Here is a 22,976-nt window from a genome sequence, read left to right on the forward strand (position 1 = left end):
ATCACTGTAACTTTTTAGTATGTTTTGAAATCAGGAGGTTTGAATCTTCTAACTTTGTTCTTTTTTTCCCCAAGACTGTTTTGGCTGCTCTGAGTCCTTTGTATTTCCACATGATTTTTGGGATCAGCTCTTCCATTTCTGCAAAAGAGCCCACTGAGATTTTGACAGGGATTGCTCTGAATCTGTGGATTAATCTGGGGAGCACCAACCATTTTAACAATATTAAGTCTTCCATTTCATGAACATAGGATGTCTTTCTATTTATTTAAGTTTTTAATTTCTTTCAATGATGTTTTATAATTTTCAGTGTAGAAGTTTTTCACTTCATTTGTTAAATTTATTCCTGAGTATTTTATTCTTTTTGATGCTAATGTAACTTGAATTGTTTTAATTTCACTTTTGGGTTGTTCATTCTGGGCTACTAGTTTATCGGATTAAAATTGATTTTTGTGTGTTGCTTTTATATCCTATCAAGTAGAGGAGACTTCTGATCGGGTACCAAACATGACTTATATGAATTCATTTTTAACTAGTAAAATGAATAAATAAACAGAAGTATAAATCAGGGATTTGCTAACTGTCCAGCTGAGTACCCACAGATGTTAGACAGAAACTTATTTTTAGCTATGCTATGCTTGAAACATATATGTACTCAGAGTAATAATCCATTTTTTCTGGCTATCATATTTCAGACAACCTGAATATTCTGAAACATCTGTGAACTAAAAAATGGTTCACAAGAAAGTTTCAAGCCCTTCTGTATGATGTTTACTTTTTTCCTTCCATTTATTTTAATTCTTATTTTTCATTAAAGTGTAGTCAATTTACAATGTTAGTTTCAGGTGAACAGCAAAGCGATTCAGTTATACATTTATATACATATGTATATATATATATTTTTTTCAGATTCTTTTTCATTTCAGTTCATTACAAGAAACTGAATATAGCTCCCTGTGCTATACAGTAGAAATCTGTTGTTTATCTATTTTATATACAGTAATGTGTATATGTTAATCCCAAACTCCTAATCTATCCCTCCCCTTCACCCCTGGTAACCACAATTTGTTTTCTATGTCCATGAGTCTATTTCTGGTCTGTAAATAAAATTTGCATCTCTTTTTTTTTTAGATTCCACATGTAAGTGACATCAAATGGTATTTGTGTTTCTGTCTGATTTACTTCACTTCATATGATGATCTCCAGGTCCATCTATGTTGCTGCAAATGGCATTATTTCATTCTTTTTTTATGGCTGAGTAGTATTCTATTATGAGTATGTATCTTTATCTAGTCATCTATCGATAGGCATTTAGGCTGTTTCCATGTCTTAGCTATTGTAAAGAGAACTTCTGTGGACACGGGTGCAGGTGTCTTTTTGAATTATAGTATTCTCTGGATAAATGCTCAGGACTTTTTTTCTTTCTTGACCTTGTAAACTTCTACCCATCCTTTAAGACCTAGCTTAAATGTTAACCTCCCCCGAGGGCCTGCTCCTAATCCACCCCCAGAACAAACCCTCGTGCCTCTGAGGTGTACAGTATGCACCTTATACCGAACCATAATGCCTCATTTCCATATCCTCATCTTCCCCAAGGCTGTGGACTTCTTGAGGGGCAGGCTCAAGGGGAAAATCTCCACTTCAGTCTTTGCAATTCCCAGCACCTCAGTCCACTGACGTCCACCACCACCTGGCCCTGGCCAGCATGGGATTTGGCGACTCAGTGTTCTGTTCCCACCTGCCACATTAGCAGTACAGCCAGTCCTTTGTTGCCAGCCAAACTGGAAGCCCAGGCACTGGGACAGCATGAGATGGCTACACAGCTTTCTGAGTCCCAGAACACTGTATTGGCCCAGGGTTTGGGACTGTGTTTCTGTCTCTCTACCCTAACCGGCAGTTGGACTGGGTGCCCTGCCTAGAGGCCCAGTTCTCTTTAGGCCTGGAGGCTGTCCTGAGCACGGCTCGGTCAACTTGGGCTCGTGAAGAGCAGGTGCTGTTTGATAACTATCTGTTGAATGAACGAACACAAGCCCACTCATTTTACTTCATCAGCCTCTCTTCTCAGATGAGTGTGTCTGACTTTACACATACCACTTGGATAACTGATTTCAACTGTCACCTCTTAATTTTTCTAGGGTCACTCTCAGGAGTGCAAAGACCGAAGACAAGGTGGTCAGATCACTGGGGCGGCAAGTAGCCACTGACAAGACCGAGGAGTAACCACAGAGAGCAGAGGTGATCACGAGACAGAACACGAGGAAAGCACCAAACAGAGCAGCACACACGTGCCGGGCCATTTAGTCTGGGAACCAATGACTCTACACACCTCAAGAGGCCCAAGCACACCACTGAGTGCCGAGGCCAAACACACAGGCAAAACGGTTGGTAAAATTCAGTGAAAGAACAAGGCAAGACCCACAGAGTTCCGCAGCCCTCGAGGGCATCGATGCATCACCGTTTATGTCGGCACCGCGCTCAAAACGGGGCCCTGAGTCGTCAAGAAAGGTTAAGTGATATTCACTCGAGTTTGTCAACAAGCTGCCAGAAGCCAAATACATTCTAGAAACACTTCTTTCTAAAAATGCAGATTTCCTCGTTGATGTCTGAGCTTAAAGTAGTATCAGTTATCCAGAGAGTAAGGGCCACATTATTCCCTGAAGATACCAGATGGCTAAGGCACCACGGCACAGGGACACGTATCACGTACGGTGAGTCCAAGTGCCTCATCACTCAGCTGTTCAGGGACTTGGAGAGGGCCTGATTATATACGGACCTTAAAGTAAGACATGCTTTTGCCAGAAGAACTATGAGGCACAGATGGTTCTGAGACAGCACTCACATCCTCAGTCAGCCAGGTCCAAGCCCGATAAACTCCACCCACCAACATTAAACTGGATGGTCCCGATTTTTCACTGCAGCTCGATTCACCGGCTACCTTGGCTACCCTTCCGGTTCCTGTTTTGCGGCGCAAGTTTCATGTGCATGATTCTTACTCCTCTGCATAACTTTTGATGTTTTCGACTTGGCTCTCTGGTGGCTGACTCTGGCTTTGTCCCATGATTCTACCTCCTGACTCCCAACTGCCAACATTCACCTCTGGCCACTCTAGGGCTGGTTCCTGTCCACCTGTCTTGTTCTCGTTTTTATTCTTTGCCAGGCCATGCTAGGAGGTCAAGGTGCATCCACACAATAGTCAGGTATATAACACCGGGCTTTGCTTAGCTTCTGTACACGATTCCAAATACATCCATCTTGCTTGAATTAGATTCCCTTAGGAGTGGTACTTTTCTTCCTTTATTTTTATTTTTAAATTTTAAAGATTTTTAAGCTTTTTTTTTTTTTGGTGAGGGGAGGTAATTAGGTTTATCTTTTTTTTTTTTTAAATAGAGGTAGTGGGGATTGAACCCAGGACCTCATGCACTCTACCACTGAGCTATATACCCTCCCCAACCTTTTCTCTTTTTTAAATTGAAGTATAGTCAGTTTACAATGTTGCATCAATTTCTGATGTACAGAATAATGTTTCAGTCATACATGTACACAAATATATTCCTTTTCATATTCTTTTTCATTATAGGTTACTACAAGCTATTGAATAGTTTCTTGTGCTACACAGTAGAAACTTGTTGTTTATCTATTTTATATATATCTTAGTTAGTATCTGCAAATCTCGAACTCCCAACTTATTCCCCACCCCCTCTACTACCCTGGTAACCATAAGTTTGTTTTCTATGAATGTGAGTCTGTCTCTGTTTTGTAAGTAAGTTCATTTGTCTTTTTTTTTAGATTCCACATATAAGTGATATCATATGGTATTTTTCTTTCTCTTTCTGGCTTACTGCCCTTAGTATGACAATATCCAGCTTCAACCATGTTGCTGCAAATGGCATTATTTCATTCTTTTTTATGGCTGAGTAATATTCCTGTGTGTGTGTGTGTGTGTGTGTGTGTGTGTGTGTGTGTGTGTGTGTGTGTATTTCTTTATCCAGTCATCTGTCAATGGAGATTTAAGTTGTTTTTATGTCTTGGCTATTAATTGTAGTGATGCTATGAACACTGGGGTGCATGTATCTTTTCAAATGAGTTTTCTCCAGAGAGTTCACCCAGGAGTGGGATTGCTGGATCACATGTTAAGTCTATTTTTAGACCCTCCATACTGATTTCCATAGTGGCTGCACCAAACTACATTCCTACCAACAGCGTAGGAGGGTTCCCTTTCCTCCACACCCTCTCCAGCACTTATTGTTTGTGGAATTTTTAATGAGGGCCATTCTGACCAGTGTGAGGTTATACCTCATTGTAGTTTTGAAGAACCTGCATTTTTTGAGCAAGAGCACCAGGTAATTCTGGTGCAGTTTGCCCTCGGACTACCCTTTGAGAACACTGACAAACACGGGACAAGCAATGAGAAATGAGAAATCTGACAAACATGGGACAAGCACAGTAATTATAGGACCCCGTCAACCCTTCTTAGAAGCTGTGATGCTTGCCTAAGGTGCATGCACCTGGCCAGCTCCTCCCTAACACTAAACATCAGCTCGGTTCCAAGATCAATTTATGTTTGCTTTAGTAAAGACAATGTGAATTTTCCAGGTTTCCACTAGTAACATACTTTAATGTTTTTAGAGTAAATGGGAGTAGGTGTCTAAGTTATATTTTTCTCTCAACTAAGGAAGAAACACTATAAAGAAAAACATTTGATTTAAGTCACACGCTACTGTCTTTCACCACAAAGAACTTCTCTTCTTAGAACATCTCCTAACGATAATGTCAAAAGTCTCAAGATTTTACCTACATCAAACAAATGAAATACATTAAATTTAATAGCAATCACTGCTACTTGAAGTAGGGAATGAAAATGTCCACTTGATCCAGAAAAGACTCAAGTGAGCTCTCCAGCGATACTTTCCTTATTGGTGAAGATGCTGAACGTGAACGTTCTGCCGCTCAGCAGCCTGGCTGACCGAGAGGAGCAGAGCCCGGGAAACGTGGCAGGCTGTGCATTTGACTGGGGAGACCCAGTTTCCCTGGGCACGTCCCTAAGCAGTGCTGGAGGGGGACTTCAGGAAAAACCAGTTTAATTGGGAGGATTCTGATGGGGATAGATGCTTTTGGAATCAAAGATGACAGAAGATATTGATGAGCTATTAGATCCAGGAGGCCTGTCTGATATTTGAGATAATGGGGCCTCCATTTGTTTCAGGACGATGCCTTCATTTTTGCACTAACGTGGTTTATGGCTTGCAAGGGATACATGGACTGACTGACACGGCCATTAAGGATGCTGGAGCCCCATTCTTTCTATTATTGTGATATGTGTATGTGTTTGTTTTTTTCCTAGGAGAATCTTTATTTTTTTCTCCCAAATCTCATAACTAGTTATACAGATGTTTAATTGAGAGGAATAATTATGAATTACGATTTGCTTTTTTTTCTTTCAAACTTTCCTGTCTGAATCATTTATGGCCTTCATTACAAGCATTTTAAATATTGTAAAATTAAAGTTAAAAAAAAATAAACACTGCTGGCAGGCAAGCCCAAGCCCAGAAAAACTCAGTTTAAAAAAAAAAAAAATGAATGTTTCTTAATCGAGAGTCTTGTGCACTGTAAGACTGCTAATTTAAGGGGAAATAAGGAATTTAAAGTCAGAATTAAAAGAAGAAAGAGCTGACTGGGAAGAAATGCAGGCAGCTTAACTCCATGAAGGCAAAGGGACAGTGAAACATGATGGACAAGGACGACCAGAGGCAGGATGACTGAACATGTGAGAACACGGGGTACAAGCACAGAAAGTTAGGGATATATTCAGGGGGGATCTCCTAATTAGGAAATTAAAGCTGAACTGCTGACCCAGAGCTTTGGAATGCCTTTATCACTCCGATATGCTTTGGGTAAATAAAGCAAGGAGGAACGCATTTTATCCAGCTTATGTTTGCTGTTCAACTCTGACCCTTGCCTACCGAATGACTTTAAATATCTGTTATGGGAAAAAAAAAATGATACCACTTTAATTTCCGGCTCCATCCCCATCTGGCCAGAGAGAGGGTAAATTAATATTATCGTGTTTTGTCTTTAGGGCTTCTGATACCCCTGAGGACCAGCCTGTGGGACAGTCTGTTTTGGCCGAGATTCTTGGCCAGAAGCGGGGGAGCCGGATTCAGGATGAGGCCGGTTCACGTACCACAGCTCAGAGCCATACGACACCACTTGCTCCGAGGATGTTGGGCATTGTGCTTCATTAGGAAACAAAATATAAGCTTTCCACACCATTAGGAATGACTTTAGGAGTGAAAGCACATAAGACGATGCCTCACCTCATCAACAATGCACTGCAGAAGCTGGAGAGGCTGCAATGGGGAAGGAGAGAGGAAAAAGTATTAGCCTCTATGCAATATCTTCACAGTGGAGTGGAAAGAAAAAAATCATTAATGCAATAAAATATAGCAAGATTAATCAACAACAGCAAACTCTTATAAAAACATTGACGCTCAGGATGTTCTATTATTTCTAATGGTACCTAATCTAATACAGGCAGTTAAAGGTTTGCATTTTCTTCAAAATGCAATTTGCTAAGTTTAAAACAAGGCATTCGAGCATGCAAAGGAAGCAGCCATCAGGAAAAAGAAAAGTGAATTTTTTTTCCGAACTCATAAAGCTTACCATTAAAGATCCCTGGTTTTTCTGAATCTGAAAAAAGGCAATATGTAATTAGCATGTCATAATCAAAATGACTCACTTGGACACATTATGATCACTGAGAGAAAATTATTGCATTGCTGGTGGCAATTTGTGGGCATGTGTTAACACAATTTACATAATGAAAATACACAAATGTTAATAGCTCGCTTCTCATTTATAGGCGAAAGTCAGCAGAATGTTAATTTCACACAACACTTTTTAGTACCCTCCAGGTTGTATTAGAATAGGGAGAAAAACCATAATCCATTTCAAAAGGCTGTTTACGACTCAGATATAAATAATGTTTTATATTGCTAGATTGTGAACACTGGGGTTCATGTTGCAATCATTGCTGATGTTATGAAGCTCACTCTTTTTAAATTAAAAACCGATTTATTTAAAATTGAAATTAAATCATAGTCAGAAATTAGAATTTTGGATTGCTGCCAGTGTCTGCTCACAATCCCCTATTTTGTGAAGAAAACTTTAATTATGTGGTGGAAGTATTTGCCTCTGACTCAGAAGTGGGTGAAGACGCCACCTTTTCCAAAGTTCCTTCAGCCTGTTTCCAGGGCAGCAAAGCTCCCTGGGAAAATCAAATTCATGCCAAGTTTTAACACTGTTTCTCAGGAGGTAAAAAGCAGGATCACGTAAGCATGTCTGTTCTGAAGGCAGGCTGCTCACACATCTAACACCGTAAACCACGTCTCTTAGAAAGTTATTAAAATGTGACACCAAATTAATAAAACATCCACTTAGTAGTTGAAGTATTAAACCCTTCAACGTCTCTCCTCCTCCCCACCCAGCCTCCCAAATGCCTGCAGTTATTACAAACTCAATGAGAATGGAGTCCCAGGTAAATTTCCTAAGGAGGAAAATTTCAGGAATCAAAATGACTAATGAGGGGTCAGTTGTTTGCTGGGACAACTGCTCCAACCAGCTGGTAAAATCCAGGTAAAATAGTAACAGTCCCTTATATGCTTTTAATGGTGCCTTAAAAAGTTCTTTCACACGCATGTTCTCATTAGGTCGTACAGGCCACCCTGAGGTTGGCAGGGACGATCACCCCTAGTCTGCATGGGCAAGCGGGGCCTCCCCGTGGCTGGGCAGGCCCAAGGCCGCGGGAACAGGCTGTGGTTGTACTGGGGCTCCTTCCACGCTTCTCCTTCTCCAGCATCACCTCTGCCTACGATCACAGCGTTACTTAAAAACAACTGGATTTGCATGTATTTACTTGGCATGGAAAAGTTGGTAAATGATTAGTTTTGGCACGTGGGTTCTTCTCAGCTGGATTATAAGCTTCTCAAAGGCAGAAGCCCTGTTTCTGCATTTCTTTTGCATCCATCTGGCTGATCAGCAGAACCCTCTGCCTAGCGCCTGAGTGTTTAAAAAAGTGCTTTCCCAAGTATTATCTCAACTGAACATGGTGCCCACGCATTCCTGCTCCTGGCCCTTCATCATGCACTCCCCAGTCACCACTCCTTGGAACTTCTGTCCCAGGTTGACTGGCTGTTAGTCTTTGACAGTCCTATTAATGTTGTCCTGAATTACTGCTCCCTCTATTCCCCTGGTCTGTGATCTGCAGGGAGGGACTGACATTACAAAGGAAGACAGAGCTGTGAACTATCACCTTGGAGTGGTTAGGATTTTGGTAACAAGCCACAGTACCTTTAAAAAATCATGAAAAGCCCAGGTAACGTCTCCTATGACATGAGGTATCTTTGGTGTTTGCTTGTACCATTGATCTTGAACAACATGGGTTTGAACTGAGCAGGTTCACTAATATGTAAACAGTTTTCAATAGTAAATACTACAGCACTGAATAGTCCAGGGTTGGTTGAATACACAGATGCAGAGGAACCTCAGATTCTCCAACGTCGGGGGGGGGCAAAATAAATTATATGCAGATTTACCCCCTCGTTGTTTAAGGGTCAACTGTATTTTTTTTTCAAGAACATAGATAATCCCTCCCTGGCCAAAACATTCTTAGCAAGACGTACCTAATTCAACAGGAAGAGTTACTTGTAAAGGAACAAACACCTAGAAATCCGTTTTTGACATCAAAGAGAATGCTTTTCACAAATTTCCAGCAGTCATGGGCATTACAAACTCTCTGAGGAAAACACGCAGCAAACATTTTAAGTGATAATGTTTCAAAATGAATTCAGGAATGGACTGTGAGACATTGTTCCCAGGAACATGAGCTGTGTGAACTAAATGAACTGATGGCAGAAAATGTCCTCGTGAACCCAGACCTTGGAAAAAGTCTTCGTCTTGCCCTGTTCTGTGGGTTAAAAGCATAGATGAAGACAACTTAAAACTGTACTTTTTTAATGCTTGCTCTTGACTACAAGAATAGGAGAAACAGCATATCAAAGTCTGTTTTATGATCTTAGAACCGTACTGTTTTGCCCAGGTTTTTAAAAAGAGACATTGTTACTGGGTTTTATTACATAGTTTTGATAGCAATATATTATATGAAATCATCTTTATAAATTCTGTATTAAGGTAGCAGTGCCAGTACCTGAAATTGATTCAAAATGCTTCAGATACTCAATTACTTTTTAACACTGTTACACAATGCAGTGACTTTTATCTTCTGTATCACAAGAATTTGATGATGCAACATCATTGTAATTGATTCATTTTCTCAATTAAATAAAGCTACTGTGCTTTCCTTTATATGAATGCCACGTAGACCAGAGTTAGATGTATTATCGCCTTTCTCTGGCTCAGATATATTGCTTTAAAGGCTATATTCTGTTCCTCTGTTAATTCCACCAGAAAATTTAAGGCCACGGTCATATTTTTCCAATTCTGAATTGCTATGTACTCGGCTGTATTTATATTAGGCATATTTTTCACTGCTAAACTCTTTGTTGCTTACTTTTTTCAAGATCACATTACTGTACGGGCGCAGAAACCATAAAGCAGATCCAAACAAAGTCGACCTCCAGTCACTGCCTCTGCTTTTGCACACAGTTCATGAAAAAGTGAAGCCCCTAGTTTTATAGCACATTAAAAGCGGTACTAAGGGTACTCAATATAAAATGTTGGCTTCGCGAATGCCTCTCTTTATTCTGGGTCTGCCTTCCAGAAGCTTGGCTGCGAGGGCAGAGTTCAGAGGAGCATAATATCGTTAGGGCTGACGTACTGCCTGAACCTCACAACATACGAGACGCTGTTTATAACGAACATGTCCAAGTCCACCCTTCCGCTTCTACGTCCCGCTTGTGTTGAGTTTTCGATGTCTAACTGCCACCTGGGGACACAGCACAGACCAGTAATCGCTCCAGTTGTATGCTTTGCTCATCAGTCTCTAGAATCAGAACCAGCAGCATTTTGAAACACTCCTTAAATAACCTCTCCCTCTTCTGGGCATGGCTTCTTTTTCCTTCCATCAGCTGTGAGATCCAAGATTTTAAGCCACACTAACAGGGGACAGTTATGCCTCATGCTAATGTAAGGCAGACCCTTGTATGTTGAAACTGGGAAGAAAGTCTTCACAACAGGCGGACCTAAATCATCAGTGAGGTCTTAGGGTATTAGCTGCGGTAACATTTACCACGTATTTCCTTGCAAGGACCATACAGTTGGCAATTAGAAAAGCTCCTATAATAAGACCCGTGACTTTGGAAAGTGATCCTGCAAAGGCAACTGTCAATGTCAAATTTGGCTTATGGGGCCTCGACGATTTAGTCAATGACCCTGGTGAGAAAAAGCAACTCTGGAAGGCTCCTATCACGCTTCTGTGTCTGCAGAGGTACATTTTACACACACAGTGCTAAAACAGACCTTGCTGCCAGCCCTTTTACATTATATTCAGAAGCACAATCAGAAAACGAAAATGAATCCACCTGTGCAACTTAGGGAAGTCACCGGCTACAGCCTTCATCTTCTCTTTTACTCTCTGAAATGATGGCTTGCCCTGCAGCTCTTGTCTGAGAGATTTATGTGTGACCTGGGTCAGATCTTCCAATATCAGCTGACAAATTTTCTCTTTACATATTTACTGCTTCTCAAGCTTGTGTTATTTTCTCTTCCACAGAAAAAAAGAAATATAAAATTAAATCATACGGTTGGAATTTTAAAAGAATATCGCTTTTATTTGCTGTGCTACTGGCATCGCTTTCTAGCTTTCAGTGTTGAACTCTATTTTCCTTTTAAACTTCAAATTTTAGGAACTATAGCTATTCGGCAAGGATTCTCTTTTCAAATCAGACGCATTAAGCTGTAACTCTGCCTAGATACAAGCAGGGATTATGGCAGACTGAGATTTTATATTCTAAATGAAGAATAATGACCTAAAATTTTTTTTTTGTTTTTTAAGTGGATGGGACCTCCAAGATCTAGTTTAATCTAGTCATCTGGCTGTTAGGGAAACTGAGGCTCAGAGGGGAGCAGTGCCCCAGAGAGAACCCGGCTTAGAACTGACTGCTGGCGAGGGAGCTGCCTAGTGTGGGCGAAAATGCATCAACTTTGGAGTTGGAAAGATCCTTGGGATTCCAGCGCCCTCCCCCGTGGCTTCAGAAGCTCCCTCCCCTCACCAGGTTCACGGCTCTTGTCTACAAAGTGAAGGATGAGCTAGAGGGGCTCAAATGTCCCCCCAACCCCTGCTCGCCACCAACCCCCGCAGAGCTGCCCCTTCAGCCCCCATGACTTTCCTCCTACCTGAGGGGGACCTGCCACGGGCATTCAATCTGACTGTATCTGGCACTGTGCTAAAATTCAGGGTGGTACCTTCTCTACTCCATCATGACTTGCAAAATCAAAGTGCCCAAATCTCAAAAAGCCCTCAGTGAGAGAGAGAGAGAAAAAAAAAATCACTTCCACATGACCGCAAACTGAATACACACTGCTTAGTCCCACTAACTTGAGTTCCAAAACAAAGGACTGGTTTTTGTTTGTTTGTTTTCAAAAGGAACAGAACAAAATTTACCGCGGCTAACTACAAATGGGGATCTTGGCAAACGGATGTTATTAGACAGGAATGCATTATGAGACAAGATAAATGAATAATATATGTTATTTCTAAGAATACAAAATGGAAAAGTGTAATTTGCTCGTGCCATCCTGTCTCCCCTGTTCATCAGCCTCTGTCCTCTGTTGAAGTTCCTAACATGCCTGAGTCTATTAGCAAAGCTTGTATAGAACAAAACAAAACCAAAAACAAGTCACAGGAGGATTTAGTAAGGGGCGACTCAGTAAGGCGTAAGAAGGCCGCTATGATTCCCACAAGCTAAGGTCCACTCACTGGCCCCTTCTCTCCGCCCCACATCTCAGACTCCAGCCAGGGTGTTGCATTCAGGAGTGACCAGTTTTGAGAATTGAAAATAGCCATCCTGGAACTTAACAAACAGCTGGGTGGGATGAAAGGCTCTAAGATGCCTAGAGGAGGGCACAGCTCAGATGGGACCGGACAGATAATCATCACAGCCATAAATCAGATCACTTGGCTCTTACTGCTTCCTGAGTACCAAGGACGATGCATTTTCGCACAAGACACAAGTAGCTGGCGCATCCAGGTACGGGGTAACATTATTCATTCACTGGGTCTGCCAGTCAGCGAGCAGGAAAGAAAAGGGCCCAACTGCCAGGCTATACCCTTTTATCCCTTGTGTATTTAAAACTGACACAACTCATGTCCTCCTCCACACAGGTGTGTGTACAGCCGCCAGAGTAAATCATCCCCTGGGCAAATAAATGAGTCTTAATATTTAGACCTGAATTTTGTGAGAAAAGCTGGGGCTTCGAATTGCAATTCAAAATGACCAATGTGACTCACAAAATTAACCTCTTCCCTAACGGTACAAGGTCCGGCCAAGGAGTCCATTAGGTTCATTAGCCTTTCAGAAAGGATTTTAGTCTTTTGCCGTATCAAACTTTTCTCTCTTCTTTGCTCCAAAAAAGTGTGGTCTTTTTTTTTTCAGAATCTAGTTTATCAGTTCTGTGTGTAGAGGAGGGGTGGGGGTGGGGGCAGGAGGGTGGGGGTGGGGTGGGAGGGGTGTTGGTTTTTCTGAGAGAGGCCTGTTGCCCATTCTATTCCTTATTGTCAAATAAATCTGCTACGGCAAAAGTCATCTTAGTGTGTCAGAATGTCTGAAAGGGTTTTTCTGGAGCCATCATTTAGTTTGCATCTCTACTGGTTGAAACCCTCCCTGTGCCACGGATCCAGAACGGTGTTAGTCACCTGGTTCAGTTCCTTGTTTCGTGTAGGAATTTGCTTTACACTATTCCTGGCAGACAGGTATCCTGTCTTCGCTGGAAGACTTTCAGCGGTGGGATTCCAATGACTCGATCTTGCACAGCTTCAATTGTTAGGACGTTCCTTCTTATTCTGAGCTCGAATATGTCTTCCTATAAGATGTGCCCATGGCCTGGAGCTGCAGTGATTAAGTCTACTGACAGCTCTTCGCGTATTTGAAGATAGCTATCGTGTCTCCACAACGTCTTCTTTCCGGAACGAACATCCTATTTCCTTCCCAGGATCACATGCTGTGTTTGGTTGCCCTCCATCCTTCTCCCTTCCGTTAGTAATGGCACTCTAACAACACTCCCCTGGCCCTAAGCAGCCACGTGCTTCATGGGAAGATGACTGCACCTTCAGCTTTAGGGGTGGGGCAAGCGGTTCAGGCTTCAACTAGCCAGCATCGTCTGAACGCCCTGGGTGCGGGGAGTTAAACTGGTCCAATCAAACGGAAGCCTAGGGCCTCTGGCTGCCTGCGGGGAAAAGAGATCTGCCCTTCCCTTCTAAACCAGGAAGGTAAACCTCCAGGTGAGGTGACCTTCGGAGCAGACAGGTCACCCCCAGGATCCCCAACAGCCACTCTTGCTCTGTGAAGAGAGAAGCCTATTAAGAATGAAGCCCAAAGTGACCTGCTGGATGAAGATCTTCCTAACACCAGCAATACTTAGCTTTTTGGTCATGCAAGTCAATCAGCTCCCCTTGTGAGGCGGGCTTTCTGTTACCTGAACCAGAAAGCTCCCCGGACTGACTTCATTCTCCTCCTCACCTACCTCTGTACCATGTGTGTTCGCTCCCCATCAAGTCTGACACCCACACCTGAACACAGACCTCGGACTCGCTCAGATCACCTTGTTCTGGACACTATACACTGTTTAGTAGAATCTCATGGAGGCTACAAGTGCATTCTCATTTTTGAGAGCCATATCACACAGCTGGCTCAGTGCAGAGAAACAGAGGCGTACACAAGTCTTGGGCTGAAAAAGAACTACATCTTTCCTGTACTCTTCTATTTCTTATGTGTTTCATGTTGACGGTATTTGAGAGTCAAAAAAAAAAAAAAAAAAAAAGAGCGGATGATTAAATCAATTACAGAATCTAGACGAGTTTGATGAAGTTTCTAACTGTTGTCTCCCCTCCGCCCCCCGTAACTGACAGACACCGCATCAGCTTTTTATTAGTTTGCCTGCGTCGGGGAGGCCTGCCCAGCACTGAAGTAGACTCACAGACTTCTGGTGTCTGAAAGGATCGGAAAGGTTTTTACACCTGACCTAGCTTTCCACTCCTGTCTGACCTCTGAATCCCTCCTTCATTTACGCCCCTGCTGACCAGGCTTCTGTCTAAAGCTTTACAATGAAGGAGAGCTTGGGTCTTCTGTCCATTCTACTTCCAGTTCCAGTCCTACCCTCCCCACAGTACAGATCCACATTTTTTTTTTTTTTTTTTGCAGAGAATCCTCAAATATGTGAAGACAACTATCAAATTTCCTTGGAAGCTTTAATTCCTCAAGTATTAATGCTGGCAGGGTAGAGTGGAAGCATCAACATGGAAGGAAAGAAAGGGGACAAAATTATTCATGTAAAGCCTAAGGAAGTGTATTGATTCTTAGTTTCTTTTGTCTCTAAAATGTGCTGTGCCAACATCAAAACAATGAAACTAGACTCAATGATTAACTCATCAATTCTTATATGTTTAGGAAGTACTCACTCTATGCCAGGCACTGTTCTAGACTCCAGAACCCAGACGATGGGTACGATATACTTGCTGGTCCACAAAAACGAAGTGACTTATTAAATTTCCTGATTTTAGTGGCAGAGCTGAGACTTAAGCACAGGACTTACACTCTCCTCTAAATGCCACTGAATATTTGGACAAAATGTAATTCACTGGATTCAGGGTGCTGTAAATTTCTAAGACAGCCCCCTACCCACCCCCCCCAAAAAAACAAGTGATGTTTTTAGATACTGCAAGGAAGGTTTTCTTTATGAGCTTAGACTCCACATAGAGCTGCCTTTTCTTTTTTTTTTAAACCATGATATAGCTGATAGCTAACAACATTGGCCTGCTGAGATTTTGAGATAAACTACAACTGCCACCAATACATGGTTTGCACGGGATTAGGAAGGAGAGAATCTTGAAATAGAGTTACATAGAACTGTGTTAATTAACACGTCTTACTGGCTTGACTGTAAATTTAAAACAGATTTAAAGAAAAGAAGTCATGGATCTAGAATGAACTGAACAAAGTTTGACTTCTGTTCAGTTTTGGTTCACACCTCCTATTTTGACATAGGTAAAATACAGTTTTAATAGACTCTAAGAGAGGACTAGGGGAGATGACGAGAAAGGTGGCTGGGAGTGTGGAAAAGAGGAGGAAATTGCTCACAGAAGATGAGAAGAGACCACAGAAGTATCTGGTCCAGCATTTTTCACTCTGTTTACCAAATAACTTCTAGTTCATACAAGATACTACTTAGCCACATTTTAAAAATTAACAGATACTGTGTGTGTGTGTGTGCATTCCTGTGTGCATGTGTCTGGGAGTGGATCCCCCCTCACTCTGCATATGATTCTGCAAATCACTGACCTAGACCACCTCCATCATTTTCCAGATGAGGAAGCTGAGATCTGAAAAGGTCAAATCACTAATAGGAGCAGCCAGGTCCAGAACTCAGACTAGCTATGTGAGGGGGGGCTGGGCAGAAACTATTCACTGACAATGATTTAATGTGTCACTTGCTGCCCTCCTCCCCGTCGCTTCTGCCCTGAGTCACTGAGCATTTCCAGCTGCCTGGCTACTAAGGAAGCAAAGGGTTGTCCAAAGAGCAGGGACTGGAGGGAACTTTCTTTTGTTTACGGTATTTTACCAAACTACAGCCAGGACTAGAGTCGAGGTCTCCTCGTGCCCAGAGCAGTGCTCTCTGAAACCTGTTTCTGAACAGAAAACAACATAAGCTCCATTACCCGACTTAGTCTTTCTTTCTTCCTCTGAGCTCCCTTTCCCATAAGACCGTGCTATCCCCCAGCTTTCCTTTTCTTCTCCCCATGGCAGTCACCACCTACAGACCCGGACAGTGTACCCATCACAGAGTCCACAACTGGTTCTAACTGGTTGGCTCAGTCTCCCACAATTCCTTGGGGATGACAGCTTGATTCTGTGCAGAAACAGACAACTGCCTCCTTTCTTAGCTCCTCATGGTCTCTGGGACCCTCTTTCCACCTGGTGTGTCCTGGGCAATCTCCAGTCCTAAATCGAATCAGCTCTTTGCTTCTTTTAGGCAACTCATTGATTTTTCAATGAACTTAGCTTGTCTGTTTTATTGGCACTAAAGAGGGTTGGGTTCTTAGCATCATTAACATTTTAGTTGAAGAAAAATTCCCAAACCCCCTAAGCATTAATCCAGAACTGTTAAACATCTAAAAAGTAATCTGTACTCAAACAAAGCTTGGCCAGGTCTGCCCCCTTTTAAACTTGGATGCCAATGAGCCCCTAGCCCCAAATCTACCCACGTTTTCTATACTGAACGGTGATAAGCAAAACACTGGAGTACAATAAAAGCTGATGTCTTTGTCTGTTGCTGCTGCTACTACTGCTGCTGGGGACCACTTCCCCCCCCAGGGATCCATATCCACCAGCAATTACCTGGCAGGCACGGAGCATCCTGGGACAGTAATTTCCATCTCCGCAGACACACCAGTTGGAGGCAGTGCTTGAGTGGATGGGTGTGTAAGCTAAGGAGAGCTGTTTGGGCTCAAAGCCTCTGGGTGCCTTATCTCACTTTCTCCCCCTGCCCCACCCCCTAGACAGGGAGACAGTCTGACCCTGTTGCCAAATATGCGGTAATTGTCAGTGAGTCATTAAATGGCTATGGGCCCCCATTTCCCCCTCTAAGAAAATAAAGGAGTTGGACCAGACCACTGTCTTCATATCCTGAAATCCTATGATTCCGTGCAGTAGCAGACAGTGCCAATGAAACCACCTGGGCACAAGTGGAAGGCCTCCCTGACCACAGAGTCCGAGAGGGAAAGAGGACACCAAAGTTGCCCCTGAAAGCCAGGCTGGGCACCAAGTTCATTACTTCAAACTTCAATTCTATTTCTGGGCTCACCTGATCACTTAAAAATTATGAAAGAAGCAAGGTCCCCAGTTACTGGATTAGAAAAGACTAGATTCTGTCTATTATCAGCGACTGTGGTTGCGAACGATGAATTACAACTCAAAAAAGCAAGACTGTAAAGGAAGGCTCTTACGGGATCAGAAAAGTAATTCATTTCAGTCCTGCCTGGTGTGAGGCATGGCCATGTATTTTCAGAGTTACATAGGTAAATCCCCAACGTACTTTCTGGAAATATAAGTAACGCTAATATTGCCTCTCTCTTGTTTACCACCTCGTATTTTTCAAAGTGCTCTCTTAGGTATTAGTTCATTTGATCATGACAACCCCACACACGCTGGCAAGTCCAGGAAATGTCCTATGATGCGCCACGTCAAATTCATAAAGGGTGGCAGGGAACCCCTCAGAGGCACGTGTCAACTGACCTTAGCGGCAGGAATCTTAAAATGCAATGATTTCCAACCTCAGACTGACTCTCAGTCATCTCAGAGGGATTCATGAAATTCTCAAGCCCAATTTCATTATCTGGTCTCTGCTATACTTGCCTGATACACCACCTCTCTCCTCTATCGTTCTTCCCTCCCCTTCCTGCCGTCCCTCCTAGTGCTTTAAAAGTCACCTAAGGAAATTCCCAAACTGGGGGAGATGAAAGTAACACTCAGTCCGAACCTACTGAGCAGAAGTACAGCAAGGATGCCAAATGCAACATGCTGCTTCAGATCTTTAGCTTTTACCGAGGAGTCTCCTTTTGACTAGAATGCCTGGAAAGTTCTTTTCCATCCTTCTCGCCTCAGAGCCTCAGCTCAAGCATCATCTACTCTGTGAAACCATGGCTTCCTAAAGGGAGCTGACCTCTTAATCTCGAGGTCAGAGCATACCACCTCCTGTAGGGGTCTTTTTACATCAGCTGCCATTGGTCTGTTTGATGTTTCTCTTCCCACTGGACTCTGAGAGCAGGGACCACATCTGTTTCATTTCTCTGCTCCCAGTGCTTAGCACAGTGCCGGGACAGAGTAGATACGCAATGACAAGTACACGATGAATTAAATTGAGATCTATGTCCTACAATAGTCTAGAAGGTACTATAAAATCAAACCAACATTGGGTCAGTGCTCAAACAAAACAAAACAGAAAGGGATCACTAACCTAGCTGGCTAACTACATATACCTTAATCAAGGTATTAACAAGTAATTTATCTTTAATGGAAAGTTCCACATTTCTAAGCCACCCACAATTTCGGGATGATTTCTCTTCCATTTCTGCTCTATTTTAAAGATGTACTGGGAAATCACCTCCTGTCTTTGGCATAGGCTAAGCAAAAAAATATTATGAGATCTCTTGATAAGTATGAGATAGACATTGGGAGAAGAACTTGACACAGGCAATTAAAAAATTCCTGGGAAGAAGCAAATGTGTATAAGTGAATATCTTCAAATCACTTAAATTTCACCTCAGCATTTTATGGAACATAAAATCTGATTTTATGGCTGGCAATATCAGTATATTTTAAATGTCTATATCCTAAATAGTGAGGGCAAAAATAAACAACGAAGTAAAACACGTAGGCTACGTATCTATCTGGGAAGAAACAAAACGAAACAAAACCACATGCGTATCACTCTTGGACTCTTGCCAATTAAAGGTTAGTACTTGAAGCTGGGGTAATTAACCCACTGCTGTTTTTCTCTTGGACCAGAGATCTCACACAGAAAACTGGATACTTACAATTTACTAAAATCCTTGATGTTCAAATTTCAAAAAGTTCATTCAACAAGGGATAGATTCCAAACACCTCTTTTCAAAGCAGGCAAACTTTTTAGGTTTTATTTTGCAAATCTAGGTTGGTCTAGGCATAATCAGTACATCAATACATAAATAAGACAATGTTATCTACAGTCTCAATATAACACCGAATATAAAAAATACTAAATGATCAAAATTAGGATTAGTAACAATAAACTCAAAAGGTTTTAAAACATGAATAAAATTAGGTGTAAAAACTCCAGTATTGTGACATTAATTTTTGAAAAATGTTTAATATTTAAAATAGTTTTAAGAACATACACTTTCTACTCTATTAGGAGACAAATACTCTATCCAGAGCACAATTTATTACTACAAAATAAATGTATGCTTAAAAGACAGTCTGTCAATTAGAAAAAAAAAAAAAAAAACTCACACATATTAAAATAGCAGGTTTCCAAGCCAAGTTAAAATATTTTCTACTTGACAAGTTGCTTACATTTAAATGAAAACAGGGCAATTTTGGTCAATAATATGGATTGCATATAATAAAAAGGACCTTAGATCATGTTAATACAAGGATCAGAAAGCAGTAACGTCAATTAAAGCCACCCAATTATTTAGCAAACTTTCAGATACAGCAAATAAATTAATCTGTTTTAAATTAAAGTGCTCAGATAAGTAGCTTTTTGACCTATGAGTAAGTCTTGCTAGCAGCAAACACAGCGAAGCTAGAATCAGCTGAAGCAAGGCAAACCCCCCCCCCAATCAAACAAATGGTATTAGTAATCAAAAGGCATTCGCACAACGTATTTCCTCGGTGAGTAGCAGGGGGTTCTGAGCAAATGCCACCTACGGCTTCCTTCATACTTTGATATACAGTGTGCGGGGGGGGGGGGGACACACACATTTCTCTTAACCATGAACAAGTTGGGGGTGTTTTGCCTTTTAACAACAGGATATCTTCATTTCTGTACCATCTTGTGAAAATGCCAGTCATTATACTGCTAAGAGCACACGTCTTTCACTTAAAATCCTCTATTATCCACTTATGTTTAACTTGTATTGGGATTTAAGAATGCCTCTTTATTGAGACAAGTAATATGTCATCATTTTGTTCAGCTAACAGGCCTGACAGACCCTGTCTCCTTGAGTTAAGAACAGTAGATCTCTGTTTCGTACACTGGTGGCAAAAGCTGCCAGAATAAACAAGAATTAGCCAATTGATGGTAGAGGCTTTTAATCCCAAAGATCCAGACTTTCTTTTTACCTTGGCTTTAATTATTCTATTTGGCTAGATGATGTTATATATATATTTTTCAACAAACGTGATTTCTATATATTGCAATAATTTACTTGAAAGCTATTCTTTTGTATTTTTAACAAATAACACCACTGTTGACTATCGCTCATGTTTTTGATCCTTTTTACTACTTATCATCTTCTTTATTTGAAACAGATTTTTAACAGATAATCTTGATCGTTACAACAATATCTTGCTTGCATTTTATTCAAATAATTCTTAAAAACAGCTTAAAAAGCCGTTTGGAATAACATCAAGCTTGCCATCAATCAAACGAAAAAATTCCGCTGGCGGTTGTATAAACATCAGATCAAGTCTGATGTCTTCAAGGATTTCAGAGTGAACCATAAAAAACTCCATTAACTTCTGACAAAGAATGCAAATTAATCACAACATGGGGTGAAATGAAATTAAAGGCTCTTTTCTAATCAATGACAAGGCAGGATGAAATATTTGTTACTCTCTCTGCACTCAGCCTGGCCTAGGACGTTTGCACTCCCCTCGCAAAGCCCCAAATGCAAGGCGTGAGTACAGATTCACCCACACTCGGTTGCGCCCTCGCAAGCCCCCCCAGAGCTATCCGCTTACAAGTCGTGGAGATTCGCAAAACACACTAATCATCTGAATCTCAGGTGCATCCAATTTGTTATTCACACTCTCCCATGCCAGTGAAAAGCCTGGCGCAGACAGATGCACCAGGAACCCTAAATGACAGTTCTGGCCTCCGGAAGTACGATCACTACAGCAAAATCTAGTGCAGCCTCCAGGTGAAATGTCTGGAGCTCCATATGGAGCGGGGAAAATTAACAACAAGATGAAAATCACTGCCGCAGCGGGGAGTCGGAATTTTTGAAAAAAAAAATGAAATTTAAAGATGAAGAAAGAGAAGTAATAAATTAATGGGGTGTGAAAACATTCAAAGCTTTACAATACCAGGGGCACTATTTGCTCAGATTTCCCCCCCCTTTTTTTAACTTCAGGTCATTTTGATGTAATTTATTAAACAAGATCAGGAAATGTAGCCAAAAGAAGAAGAACATTTTATACATGCAAAAGTCCCTTAAGTACATTTGTATCTATATTATCCTCACTTTCCTGTGGCAGCTTGCTTACCAAATTTCCAAATGCCAGAGCTGGCACATCTCCTGAGAAGTCTCCTTAATGGATTTACTATCATCCTAATGCAGGGCCCTGCTGCAGAGTTTGAATGAAAGATGACAATTTTTAGCAAGCAATCTTTTTCATGTCTCCTAAATTATGGTGTCATAAAACAAACCATCGCCCACCATCATGTTTTTTAGGTCAAGTGGATTTGGATCTTCATGACTAACTATACACAGTTCCAGTCCTCGTCCGGACCTGCACATCTTTCCAATTACTATTAATGCTAAATTGTTCAAGAAATTGAGATAGTATCTGTCTGCCAGATGTCTTAAAAATAATTTTTCATTAAGCTGTTGCAGAATGTTTCATGGGGACCCAGAAAATGGCACCGGGGTCATTGAGAGCTCTGGGGCCTTCCAAACCCCCGTGTCAGTCTGCTAAACACATGGTAAGCAAAGCAAAAGGGCTCGAGGGGACGGTCTTGTCACCCACCATGGGTGGCACAGCCCTCCGATGTTCAGCCTTCCTCATCCACACAAGAGGCCTCCTGAGGGCAGAGGAGGCAAGCCAGGAGAATGGCTTGGTGGGGCTGAGCGGGTACCAACAGCCAAGCAAATTCAGAGTACACGGAGCCCGTCACCTGGTTTGGCTGCCTGCAAGTCCTAGATCTACCTGGGCCCATTCGCTCCTGAGGCAAGGTGCCTCATCTCTCTGAGACTCAGTCTGCTCACCTGGAGGCTGGAAATAATCGTCCCCACAGGTGGGAGGTACAGCCTGAGTCAGATAACGGAAGGTGCTCTGGAGTTTGACGTCAGAAAGGTGCTGGATGACTCTAAGGCATCACTGTTCTTCCTATTATAAGCCGTAGTAATAAGACTGTGCATTTAAAGCAGCTCCTAACCTTTCTAATTTTTTTCCATACAGTTCTAAACTGCATGCCAATGAGGCTATGCAACCTTAAGTCCTAAGGGAAACTAAGACAGTTCTCAAACAACAAATGAAAACCCAACTCCCCCAAACAATGAGATTCATGGAGAATGATCATCTCAACAAAACTCTAGTCCTTTAACCCTTTATGTTGGTCCCAAGCCACCGACTCTCCCGGATACCTTCCCAACAGCCCCCCTCCCCATCTGCATCCCCACCGGATACACACTGTGTCACCGGCGGGAAGAGACGCCGCTAACGACGCTGTCAGCAGCACTGACACTGGGCTGGGGAGGGGACGAGTCTGGAAGCTGGCCTCTCCGCCCCACTCCTCCCCTCTGCTCATCTGACACCCTGCTCCAGCTGCAGCTGGCAGGTTGCTGAGCACGTCCCTTTCGCAACCTTCGGGTGACAACTAGAAATTCTGTTCTGTGCCGCAGCCCAACGTCAGGGCCAGTGGGGCGGCCCTTTGTACTTTTCCAAGTGGTTTTATACCCAAAATCTCATTTTATCTTCATACTTCTAATCAGATGGGAAAGGGAGGTACCAGGATGCTCGTTTTAGAGACGAGGAAACCAGCCTGAAGGAGTTACAAAGCAAGAATTCAGGCCTGCAGTGACAGCATGTGCTACAGCTGCTTTCTCATCCTCACCTTCTGGCTCCTGGTCCAGAGTTCTTTCACACAGGCCAGGCTTCTGAGTTTGCCACTAGTGAAGAGAGCTGAGATCTGGTGCCCTGATTTGACTCTGAGTTCAGAGTAGCAATATCCTAGAACTACCCCCAGCCCTGGGTACAGAAGGGGTACAAAACTATGAGATCTTAAGGTTATATGGAAAGCCTTCATGTGTTCAAGGACCAGACCAG

The 22,976-nt window shown here is 42.2% G+C and overlaps 1 protein-coding gene across 6 annotated transcripts in view; it reads right to left on the minus strand.

Annotated features, from left to right (window-relative positions):
• Nucleotides 1-22,976, minus strand: part of MAP2K5 (mitogen-activated protein kinase kinase 5) — a 235,646-nt gene that overhangs the window by 52,582 nt on the left and 160,088 nt on the right. For 4 of the 6 annotated variants that reach the window (XM_006184035.3, XM_032480891.1, XM_032480888.1 and 1 more), the window contains 2 exons: nt 6,658-6,684; nt 6,312-6,344 (listed from right to left, as the gene is read on the minus strand). The exons of the other annotated variants lie outside the window; for them this stretch is intronic. In XM_006184035.3, coding sequence (XP_006184097.1) covers nt 6,312-6,344; nt 6,658-6,684 — 60 coding nt within the window. The remainder of the gene's footprint in view (nt 1-6,311; nt 6,345-6,657; nt 6,685-22,976) is intronic. 6 annotated transcript variants of the gene reach the window in all.

This window comes from Camelus ferus, chromosome 6 (assembly GCF_009834535.1).
Source record: "Camelus ferus isolate YT-003-E chromosome 6, BCGSAC_Cfer_1.0, whole genome shotgun sequence".
NCBI lineage: Eukaryota > Metazoa > Chordata > Mammalia > Artiodactyla > Camelidae > Camelus > Camelus ferus.